The sequence below is a fragment of the Anas platyrhynchos genome, chromosome 4, assembly GCF_047663525.1.
Source record: "Anas platyrhynchos isolate ZD024472 breed Pekin duck chromosome 4, IASCAAS_PekinDuck_T2T, whole genome shotgun sequence".
Taxonomy (NCBI): Eukaryota; Metazoa; Chordata; class Aves; order Anseriformes; family Anatidae; genus Anas; species Anas platyrhynchos.
Window position 1 is genome coordinate 66,228,078 of NC_092590.1, and position 12,452 is coordinate 66,240,529.

The 12,452-nt window shown below is 37.8% G+C and overlaps 1 protein-coding gene across 5 annotated transcripts in view; it reads left to right on the forward strand.

Annotated features, from left to right (window-relative positions):
- SLC2A9 (solute carrier family 2 member 9) overlaps positions 1-12,452 on the forward strand; it is a 127,024-nt gene that overhangs the window by 27,212 nt on the left and 87,360 nt on the right. For all 5 annotated transcript variants that reach the window (XM_027457389.3, XM_038178145.2, XM_072037778.1 and 2 more), the window contains 2 exons: positions 2,188-2,286; positions 9,014-9,174. In XM_027457389.3, coding sequence (XP_027313190.1) covers positions 2,188-2,286; positions 9,014-9,174 — 260 coding nt within the window. The remainder of the gene's footprint in view (positions 1-2,187; positions 2,287-9,013; positions 9,175-12,452) is intronic.

Sequence of the window (12,452 nt, forward strand, 5' to 3'; positions counted from 1 at the left end):
TTTTTTTAATGTTTCCACAGGGTTAATATTTTTCTGAGCAACCATTTATTTTTTTTTCTCCTCCCCTTCTTGCTTCATTACGCTTTCATCTCTTATCTGGTGTTGCTGAAACTTGAGCAAATATTTAAAATAGTGTGTGAGAAGACAGGTCATGGAGAAGTTGAAGTGCACGTTCCAAGAACGGTAAAACTTCAGGGGAAATCTGAGGCTTTGTGTGCTTTCTGCAGTAGACTACATACTTGAAAAATTCTTGGTACAGAAGTAGTCTCTAAACGTTGCTATTCACAACACTTGAAAATAAAGTGGATGTGAGGTTTTCTAATTTGACAGCACTTTTGTGATTTGTACTGTATTATTTTCCACTTAACCCTATGTACATATAATTTGCCTGTGCTGAAAGTTTCAAACATTCACTGGACTTTTTAATAAACACTAGGATATATGGTCCAAATCATCTTGTCTGCAGGGCTTTTCCCAGGGTTTTAATGCTACTGAAGCAGATGCCCTTAGCAATATTACATCAAGATTACCATACAGCACACATGAATGTGCACTTATCATTTGTGACCCCTTTGGGAGCAATCTGGTAGCTCTCCAGGAATATTCTATTCAGTGCCATTAGTTCAGGGTAGTAGTGATTCCTATAAGCATAGGAATGGTTGTTCATAGTAGAGAAATAACAGGCACCTAAGATGAGGTGTTATGAACACCTAAATAAAGCTTTATGCCAAAGTTTCTACATTTTTCTTATCAAAGTAATGGTACAAAGCTTTGTGTGTGTGTGGCAGGTTCATTTTAAGCAGCTGGCTAATAATAAGAAATTGTATTTGGCTTATTTAACAATCTCAATGGGATATATTCCTTACACGAGGCTTTCCTCCCCCCATATGCTTTCTTCTGACCTGACTGAAAATAGGGCAGTCAATGAACTGTGTAATCTCTTAAAAACTTACCACATCATGTGGAAGAAGTTAAAACATCTAAGCTGTCCCACAGGGCACATTTTAAGCCCTTGGGAAGTGCAGCTGTGTAGCATGACAGACCCCACGCACACCAAGCTGCCAAGTTGGGCACTCAGTCTCTGCTCCCGATGTGTGGATATCTCATCACTTCTCCATGATCCAAAGTGAGATTGCAGTGACATGGTGGCAATGCAAGCTCTGGCGCATGACAACTGCCAAGCTGCATTCACTTTCCTTACCATGTTTGTCCTGGGGCTGGTAGAGCTCGTTCCTGTGTATCATCACCTCTGTTATGCTATGTGCTACCTACACAAAAGTAGCTCATGCTTCAGATCTTCATTTTCCAAAGCAAACACAAGTCTTTGTGCAGTTGACAAACATGTATAGATTCATTAAGCTGTTGTGTCCGCTTGAAGGGATGTAGGGGAAGCTGTGTTTATTAGGCCTGCTTAATCAGGTGTTTCTCCTTTTGAAAAGATTCAGACTTCAGCAAGCAATCAGACTGGCCATAAAACAATAGTCAATGATACCTGAAAATATGGATTCTTAGTGGAGTCCTTAAAAAACAAAACAAAACAAACAAACAAAAAAAACAACAGTTGGGATGGCAGGGGTGGAAGGAGGAAAGTCAGAAAGGGAAGTCAGAAAGGGAGAGTTTCTGGAGGAAGACAGCAGATGGCATCTCTGCCAGCATTTTTGTGTGGCAGCAAGTTGCTGCTGGAAACTTACATTTGGGTTATAAAATTTAGTTTATAGGCATCATTTCAATTTTTTGTCAAATTTTCACCAATGCTTCTGCTCACAGGAGCGGGTGGACATTGCTCCTAAGTCGGCTCTACCTAAAGCCCTGTTGTATCAAATGTATGCTACCACATGCTTCATTGTTTTAACTGTATGTTGCCAAAGAGTTTCCTTTGCTGAGTGTATGCCTCTGTAACATTTAGCTTTTTTGGTGTTGGGGACGGATGGGATGCTTGAAGCAAAATCCATGGGGTTGAAAGAAGTTTAAAAGTTCACTTATGCCTTGGTAAATGTTACCTGAGATGCTGTCACTTCAAATTTACTGCTTCTAGGATTGCAGAAATAGAAAGTGTTTCAGGCCACGTCTCCTTCTGTAGCAAGGAGATGTGCCTGCAGGAGCTATGCAAGACAGAGTGAGGAATGTTTAAAACCTGAGCTATTTCATGTATACTAACAATGGCTACGTTTTTTCATTGTTTTTCAGAATTGGTCTGGAAGTCTGATTGTAGCCTCTTTAACTGGTGCTTTTGGATCATCTTTTCTTTATGGTTACAATCTCTCTGTCGTGAATGCCCCTGCAGTGGTAAGTGACTGACAAAACTGGCATTTACTAGCAGTAGAGGGCAGCCTTGTCCATCTAGTGTGTGCTCTTTAATATCTTGCTTTTGTAATCCTGCCAGTGTGTTAGAAGAGGTAGAACTTTGCTTGAAAAGTTTTCTGCTATCTGTGAAGTTTCCAACTAGGTTCAGTAGCTGTCAGGAAACTAAGTGCTCCTGTTGAGGTGAGTGGGTGCACAACATTTCTTTTTCATTCTCCCAAAGCCAGAATAATGCTAAATCTTTTTCCACACTTTTGTGTTATAAGGTATTTTTAATAGCCTGTCTTTCTGGCTAGTGGCTATTTGCTAGTTACAGGTGCACATTCAACAAATCCTGTTCACATTATTCAGTTCTGGAGGTTGACATGGTATTTCATTACCACAGTACAGATAATGTAAACAATGTCTCTGGCTGCCTCTTAAATAATGGGCCTCTTCTGCATTTTGTGGTGATGCCTTGTTTGTTTCTGATTTTGGATCTGCTGTGTTGACCATCTGTTGACTGCAACATGTGGAATGTGTCTGATGAAAAGAGCATTGTAAAATCAGTGTACAGTATCTGAGGGATTTCATTAAAATATGAGCCATCACAAATGGAAATATGAATGTTTTGGTTTTATATTGGTGGTCTACAGCACCCTTTAATTCAATCAAACATGGAAATAACCAATTCAGTGCAGTTGCAAGCAACACACACACACAAAAAATAAGTAGTAAAATTTTTCAGCTAGCTGTCAAAAGTCCTTTTTTTTTTTTTTTTTTTTTTTTTTTAGTTTGCAGTTTGTATTTGCATTGTCTTTGGTCTTTGATAAACTGATAACCCAAAGAATTAGAAACAGACTCACCTTGTTTTAATTGTCCCTTGTAGCTTCTGTGAATTTTCTCGAAGTTCCTGGTACCTTCTGTACTGGTAACACAGGTTTAGACAGATTAGATGTTTATTCTAGCATGGCATGTCTGTGCATCACTTCAGCTTGCAATCTTCAGAAAATAAACATGACTTAACAGAATCGGTGGGGAGCTGAAATGCTGTGAACAATGGTATTGATTGTACTGACGATAGACATCTCTCCTGCACTGAGTCAGTACTGTCAAAGGAGCAGTGTGAATTATCTGACTTCAGAACTTTTAAGTGCCCTTTACAAAATGGACCATCTTGGTAATCAGAGCTCTTCTATCACTTTCTGCAGAAGTAAAAGAAAGAAAGGGCAATCATAAGTGCTGTCTGGCAACATTCAGAGGGTTAGATTAGAACCATGTAATAGATTGCAGTGGTCACCAGACAAGAGTAGAGGTGGGAAGGTTGAAGTTGCAATCATACCATGAAGAATGCTAAATTCCAGGCATTGTGGTTAGTAGCACTGTCAGGTTTGTCTATTTTTGCTTGAAATCTTTACTGTGGTTTTTGGACAGAAAGTTGGCACCATGTTGGTGGCTCTTGTTGATGATCTTGATGATGTAGTGTTGACAGTTATGTATGAAGTCTGCCCTTTTCCAGTGTCATATTGCTGTGTTCAGTTGAGAACATAGTGTCCTCCTTACTCACGCTAAGCCATATATCATGTAGGTCTAAAGAGTAGTCCTAGTTATACACCCTACTGAAAAGACAGACATGGCTGTGTGGTTCAAGAGCAAAATACCAGTGTGGCAAAAAAACAGAGAACTAGACGGTCCTCTCTCTAGCCCCAGAATCAGGCTCTGTCATCTATTTTCCTAGGACAGGACACCTCCCTGTCTTTGTCACACACTGTCCAGGGTGAAGAGGAGAGTCTGTGCTCTGTTTTTAGCCATGGTGAGGAGAAATGAGCTGTACTAGTGCTGTGCTTCCTGCAGCACAAGAAAAGGAACCTTTGCCCTATCTGTTTTCCCCTTGTGTGGCCATGCATCACCAAATCAGTCTGCTATGAGGTGATCCTTTAGGAACACTGATGTGTGCTAATTGAGGAAAATATAAGGGAAACAGCTTTTACCTGTAGATAAGCAGTACTCTTAAAAGAGACTATATTTGGGTGCAGTATCTCCTAAAAGTTGTAAGCTTTGATTTTTAAACTTGGTAGGTCAAATAACTTGTTCTGGTCATATGCAGCTTACAGCTTGCATTGTAGTGAGCATCTCTGTGTAGGATGTTGGGTATCTTTTGCCTCTATTTGCTTCAGTACAATTCTTTTCAATGGCTAAAGTCCCTCAGTCTTAGAGAAGGCACTGTATGATGCTTCTGGAGGTTTTTAGAAAGTGCTTGATCACGACTGTTGACTAAAATATGGGATGTTTCCAGGAAACTGGATCTGAAATGTCAGCATGATTGCTGAACTGTGTAGGGGAAGTTCATTTAAGGCTGAAGATATGAACTGTATTTGTAAATCCTTGTGTACATTACCTTTCTGTGCTGAAGTTGTGCCAGCTCATCAAACCACGGGGGAATACCCCTGCAATTCTCAGCTGGGAACTTTACCACAAATCATCTTGTAAGGTATGCTTGGTCCAACTTCCTTTTTGTTGCAAGGCAGAGATGTAATGCACCAGATCTGCTCAGAGCAGAGTTGTCTGTACTGACTAGTGCAGAGATGGGAAAAGATCAGTTCCCACTCAGTCCCCCACCTTTCTATGGGAAAATGCAATGGCCAGTCACAGGTGCATTTTCCCCTGCACGTGGTGTTTGACCATGTGAGAAACCCAGCATTAGAAGTCTGCACTGACTTCTATGAAGAGCTATCAGAATTTATTAAAACATGTGGGAACATTCAGCAGTAGGAAAACTAAGATTTTAATTGTCTAAATGTTGAAGCTGCTTTTTTCCAAGTGGCATTTTTAAAATGCATTCCACGGACCACTTGTGAGCAAGGTCTTCAGAACAATGATGTGCTTTGTGCTCTGAGCAGGACGTGAAATCTCATGCTGGCAGCAACACCCTTCTTGCCTTCTTCCTGCTGGAAGTTGTGTTTCTGCATTCCTTTTAGAGCTGATACTGAGAAAGTGAGACTATTACAAAAATATATAGCTGACTGTGACAGCCATTGGATAACTGTCACTAACTGTGAGTGGCCCTTGTAACTATTGGCAAATCATTTTTAATTCTCTTAAGGCTGTCTTTTCATTTCCCTTGCTCTAAGTATTTACAGTTAAAGAGACAAGAAAAATCACTCTATATATACTACCTGTCTTTCTCTTTCTCTCCCCTCAGCACCGGTGATGTCTCACTTTGAGTACTGAGTGAAATTTTGGGCTGGTGAAGACCTGTGGCTTGTTCAGCCCAGAGCAGAGCAAACTGAAGGGAGGCATCATAGTGGCCTGCAGTTCCCTCACAAGTGGAGTGAAGAGGCAGGCGCTGAGCTCGTAGAATCATAGAATATCCTGAGTTGGAAGGGACCCATAAGGGTCACTGAGTCTAACTCCTGGCCCCACAGAGGACCATCCAAAATCAGACCATGTGTCTGAGAGAGTTGTCCAAACACTTCTTGAACTATGGAAGGCTTGGTGCCACAACCTCTTCCCTTTTCTTCTCTCTGGTGACTAGCAACAGCACCTAAGGGAATGGCATGGAGCTGTGACAGGGGAGGGTCAGGCTGGGTGTTAGGAAAAGTGTCTTCACCCACTGAGAGGATAGTTGGGTATGGAACAGGCTCCCCAGGGCAGTGGTCATGGCATCAATCCTTCCAGAGTAGCTGATAACAATCACTTGTTGGAATGTTGTTGGAATGCTATCATTCCTTGCAGGCTTTGGTTAGGACCTAGAAAATTTATATACAGAGTTAGCATTATTCAGACAACTGATTGAAATCCCAAAGGAGCCTTTCCACAGAACTCAGAAGATTTATTGGATCTGATTTGTTTTGTGCTTTAGGTTTTCATTTCATGTGCAATACCTCAAACTTCTATGTGTTAATAGTTTCCCATTTGTTGGCAGTGGAAACCTAGACAAAGGTGATGTACATGTTGGCACATTTGTCTGTTATACTTGAATGCTGTAGCTTGTGCTTTCTTTTCATGAATATTTGCAGTTATTTCATGTGTCGTTATAAATAACAAAGCTGTGCTTAGAAAATTAGTTATAACACAAGGGGAAAATAATTTGCATACTATTTTTAGTCATTAGCATTAGCAAGAAATGTTAATAGTGTTCTAAAAATGTTTTGTGTTAGTATTCATTACTATCAAATACAAATTTCAAATAAACAAGAAGATATCAGAATCTAAATATATACCGAGTACAGTAGGGAGAGGATTTATTACTTGATTTAGGGGCAGATTTATTTGGTATTTCACTGTGAAATTCTGTTCATTGTGAAATGGACCAAGAACCAGTTTGACTTTTTTTTTCTCTCAAGTTTTTTTTTTTTTTTATGTCTGTTTGTGTAGAAGCATATAAAATAAGATGGAAGAAATAAAATATCCCTTTCCTTTTAAAATTAAGTTACCATGGGAGAAAACTGTTTGTCTTCTCTATTCCTACTTAGCTGAAGATAGGAGAACCCAGATATCAGGTTTTCATTTTTTTAATGAGAAACCACTTGTCTGGCACATAGATTTATATCTGGATCATAGGTGTCTGATTTCATGTTTGATACATTTTTCAATACTGAAAAGAAATTGCTTATTTTGTTTAGCAGCCTGTACTTCATTCAAAAAGCAGTTTATGTAAATGTGAAGGGGAGAAGCTATAACTTATTTATAGAAGTGATTTGTGATTCTTAACAGTTCAAACAAAACTATCTCTTTTTGATACTATGGGCTTTTTTTTTTTTTTTTCCCCATTAGTATGAAACCAACAGCTGTCAGCTCTTGCCTCTCTCTTCTAACAGTTATTTGTCTTGGCTGTGATTTTTTGGGGGGAGAAGAGTGTTATTTTTTATTGTTTGACTTAATAGGTCCCTGATTTTTTATGGCTTCCAGGTGCTACACTATCACAATAAAGACATAAAAGTGGATGCAGCTTCCCTTCTTATCTCAATCCATAAAACCCCATTTTTTTAGTTCACTTATTTTTTTTTTTCCTAAACTTATGCTAAAGATTTTGCTATAGCATCACTCATTTTTACAATACTGCCCCTTTGGAAAAAAAAAAAAAAAAAAAAAAAAAAGTAAAATGCACTTCATTTTGAGCAGATCCAAGCTCTGTAATTTAGGACTGAAATACAAAATAGAGATGATAAATGTTGTTTCACAGTGAGCACAGTGCAGACCAAAAGGATTCCTACTTATATAGCTTCTAAAGTATCATCAAAAATTTTCCAGGGAGTTTCATAAGCTAAATATGAATCGGAACAGGCCACCGAAGTAGTACAAATTCCAGGAGATAAATTGCTTCATAACTGGTCTTCATTCCTGGTTTTATTTTATAACTTAATTTTAATGTGACTTTCATGCAATATAACAGACAAATATCTTTTTGGTGTGAAGACAGAAAGCAGATTTCATGTGTTATACTCATTGGGGATTTAGAATTTGTTGCTAAAGTCAGAAAGTTTAAGTTGTTTTCCCAGGTGCTCATAAATACCGTATAGTTGCCTACTCAGCTGAGCCAAATGTCTGTCTTATTATCTATATTTCTCTCCCTGTCACTGTAGTTCTGTGTTTGAAGTATGGTCTGGGACAAGATCCTAATGCCAGAGGTGGAGATCTGCTGACTTTTGGCCATTTGGCAGCCCCAAGAGGATGGCTTTTGGGCAGACATTTCATCATGGGTAGTGAGCCTGACGTGGGCACACTGGACCCAGTACTTCACTACCCAAAACTGTCTGATACCCTTAGAGTATCACCGTTTTGAACCTGTGAATAACTTATCTTCTGTATCTTTGAACAAGTATACAACAGATTTTGAAATCCTCCATGAAAGACTGTGATTCTCTGTGGTAGCTTAACACCTGGAGTATTTTCCATGTACGTGCACAGATTTCTGAAAGAAGCACAATGGCAGCAAGGCAAAAAAAGGGTCAATAAATGTGAAAACTACTGTAAAGATACTACCTCCATTGTGGTACGTGTGTAGAAATGAGTGGATAGTGTTAATTTAATTCCTCCCACTCCACACGCAAATGTGGCTCTTTTCCTTCATCCCTTCCTCCCTTCCGTCCTTCCTTCCATTTCCCCCCTCCCCAAGGTTATTATCATTACAGATCCATGAAAAAGCAGTACAATTCTTGTTGATTCACCAGCCGTACTTAGCATTTAAGCATATATATATATATATATTTTATGTCATGATGTGTGCTAGAGTGCAGTTTTGTTTAGCTTGTCCAGAAAATGTTATGCTAGGGTGTGATGTGATACCTTGTTTACCTGAGGTTAAGGGTATGTATATGAGCAGCCAGAGGAGCTCAGCTGATGTGCAGCACCATGCTATGTGTGGGTGGTATGATTATGTGCCTGAGCTCTTATCCCAGTAAGGCTAACACAAACTGTTGCTCATGTTGTACTGGCAACCTAAATTGTAACATCCTTTCTTTAAAGAAGTTTCTCTTTTATAAGCTTCTTCTACATTAATGTCTACTGGTGTTTCCACCTTGTTTTAACTGGCATGTCATTGTATGCTGTGACTGGTTCAGTTAGTCTGTAGTACAGTTACATCTAGAGTTGAGTACACTTTTTTAGAGGAGGGCAATAGAAATGCAAAGGTGGTCCTTGCAAACAAGCTACTGTTGTTAATTCAATTTCTGTAAGCAGCGTTCTTAAAGGGTGGTTTTTACATGTATTATTGTTATGTATTTTCTTTCAGTACATCAAGAAGTTTTACAATGAAACTTGGGAAAGAAGATATGGCTTCTCAGTGGACGAAAGCACCCTGACTCTCCTCTGGTCTATAACTGTATCTATTTTTGCCATTGGTGGCCTTGTAGGTGCCATTATTGTTACCCCAATTGTGAAGTTCTTCGGACGGTAAGTGTATTGGAAACCTTCTGGTTTCTAAAGCAGTTGCCAACCTAACTTCTCTAGAAAGCTTTACTTGTATTTTATTTTTTTAAAACTCTTTTTACCTTTACCAGAATGCAAATTAAAACATCTTCAAATTATGAAAGCTTACATCTGAGAATTGTGAATTTCAAAGAGTAAAATGAATACTCTTTTCTCTGGCCTTACTGTGCATTATTTGAATCACAGAAACCATCTGCTCTGAACTGACAGTGGGTTCAGATGTCAAGGAAGTTGAATAGACAAGAGTGCAAAAGGAAAATACCGTATAAAAGGAAGGATTTCAGAAAGGGTTGGCACCTTCTTGTTCTGCAAGTTTGCTGGGTATCTTACCCTACACAAATAAAACTATCAATTTGTCTCATTTGCTTCATTTGCTTCTCAACCAGATTTGTTGTCTTGCAGTAATAAAAATCTTTTTTTTTTTTTTTTTTTTAATCCTTATTGTCAACTTAAAATATAGTTTGAAGAAATAGACTAGGGTGAAGTTCATGTTTATTTTTCCACATGCTTGTTGTCACCTTCCCTGTTCTATGCAATGCAGCATATGACCAAATCTTGACTATAACAAATACCAGTATTTTAGAAATGTTTTTACTGGTTTGTCTGCATTTTTGCAGTAGGTAGCAACTAGATACTTCTGTCAAATTTCAATTTCATACCTTTTTCCAAAGACTTTTAAAAGTGATTTTTAATTTCCCTGTTTGGAAGGGTCTAGATAAAAAGCCACTATAATATGAATATTAACTGTTCATTTGTTTTTTTTCTTAATTATAAATTCTATATCATTTGATAATCTCTGCTTGATTAAATCACCTAAGAAGGTCATCATAGAGTCTCAAACATAAGCAGTCCTCTCCATTATTTTCATTTTTTTGTATTCTACATTTGACTATTTCAATCATGCACTTCACATTGTGCTCTCCCAAGCCTGTTTGTCGTCTCTCTCAACCCCTCTGCTTAGATTTTTTTTCTTAATTGTCACTATATTTTATCCCAACTCTTCCACATCCCATTTTACACCTCAAACAATAGTTACACATTCTTCCATTTTGCGCTTACTGCAAGTCACTGCTCTCTACTTTGTAAATCTATTATCCAATTTTATTAATGTATTCTATTCCATCAATTCACCATTCGATCATCATTTGAATTTTAATTCATAAATGTTTTTTGTAGTCACTTTTTTTTTTTTTTAAGGTTTGCAGTTTCTTTTTTCTATTCATCAATTTGGCTTTTACATACTTATTGAATATATGAAACTCTCCCTTAGTCAGACTGTTTAATTCCTGGAATTGTCACTAAGTCTGCTCTTTTTTAAATTAATGTAGTAAAAAACAAGTTCACAGAAGACTGATTTTTGGTGAAGAGTAGAATGGTTTTGTGTGAAAGTTTGTTAAAGTGGTGATTGATGTCAGTTGTAAGAATACTGCTTTGATGGGAGTAGATTGTATTTCCAGGGCAGAGCTTTAAAGCTTGGAGGCTCTGTCCCTGTTTATTATGTTTATCCCTGTCAAACCATGAAAACAGCTTTATCATAGATATGGTATAAGAGTACTTGATTAGAGATAAGGAATGGCATCTCTCAGAGACACTGGATAAAGGCTGCTCATCAAATGTGGCTCTTGGTTTTGCTGTTCACGTTGCAGTGTGTTTGTCTGGTCTGGGAAACCAGACTGACATATCACTACAGTAACTGTAAAGCACATTATGAAATGTTGACAGAACAATGAAATATGTTGTTAAATTGTTTAAGTGTAAGTTAGAGAGCTGTGTGTATGATGAAGATGTGCTCCATTTATACTGACACAGAATAGTGTACTTATGGGGATCAAAAATATTAGTTGAAAATAATGTATGACTTTAAAAAGAGCACTCTTGATTCGTATTGTTGTAAGATTAATAACACGGTTTTCAGATTACCAGATTGCTAGGCACTACTTATTTCAAGAGAGGTTCAGGGCAAAATTTTCAAAGAGGGCCTTCATCCACATAAGCAGAAGTCCTGTGTTCAGATGTGGTTTTGACACTTTATAATTTAAATTCTCGTCTTTTAATGAAGAGTAGCTGCTGTTGCACATCCTAAACATCCTGAGAGATATGCTCAGTGAATTGCTTGAGCCACTGCTGGGGAGAAATTTGCAAAAGAGGTGTAAGGCCTTACTTCTAGCCCAGTGAATTGTTTTGAGTCTGAAGCAATTAAAGGAATTTATCTGGATTATTTTGGTAATGCTACCATTTCTTTTATTCTCAAGTTATCTGCCATAGTTAAAATAGTGATCAGTATTTGTTCTGTTACTGGACTTGACAGTTCATTATTTAAAAACCTAGCTTCCTTACTATACTTTTTGTATAAGGTATCATATTTGCTTCCTAAGGTGAGCTTCTAGAGTCTTTATTGTACTGAGTCTTTATTATATTTTGAGGAAATAATAATTTTTTGATGAAACTTAAAAATTCTATCATTTTCCTAGTTTTGAGTTTTATGCAAACAGATCATTAATTCAAATCCCTAATTAAAACTGAAATTATTGCAGCTGTGGGGGTCATAGAGTCAGTAGGATTCTGTTCTGGCCTTTGTGGAACTATACAGTATCATAAGAGCAAATTACAACTTTGAAATCACAAGATAGATGTGATTTTGGAAAAAAAAAAAAAAAAAAAAAAAAAAAAAAAAAAAAAAAACAGTTCTAAGGAGGAGATACTCAAGATACTCAAAAATAAGCTCTGTTTGTGTCAAGTTGATGCGTAAATTGTCCAGCTCAACTGGGATGCTTATAGAAACTGTGATTTCTACTGAGCAAATTGCTCATCTCTTACAACTATTTCCAACTGAGCACAGAAGTGGAAATTATAGTCCTGCAGCAGAACAAATAGCCAACCTTAAGAGACAACCAATTTTTGGTAATAAGTTGCCATGCTTATTGTTTGGCTTAGGATATAGCTGCTTGTGAAAAACTGCTCTGTGCTCAAACAATCAAAAGTTTTTTGATTGCATCTTCCTTTTGGAATGCATAAATGCTTTATTTCTCTGGGCTAGAAAAAATCCTGAATTTGAGCAGAAGAAGGAACATTAATAGAAATATAATTCCCCATCCCCTCCTCCCCCTTCCCCAAACATATTTCCTTTTGCTCTCAACTGAAACAACCCAGGGGTCTTCACACAAAACAGTGACTGTCTGCATGCCTGTAAGTGCAGTATGTGTGTGGGGGTGTCCTCATACTTGAATCCAGGTTCCCTTTCC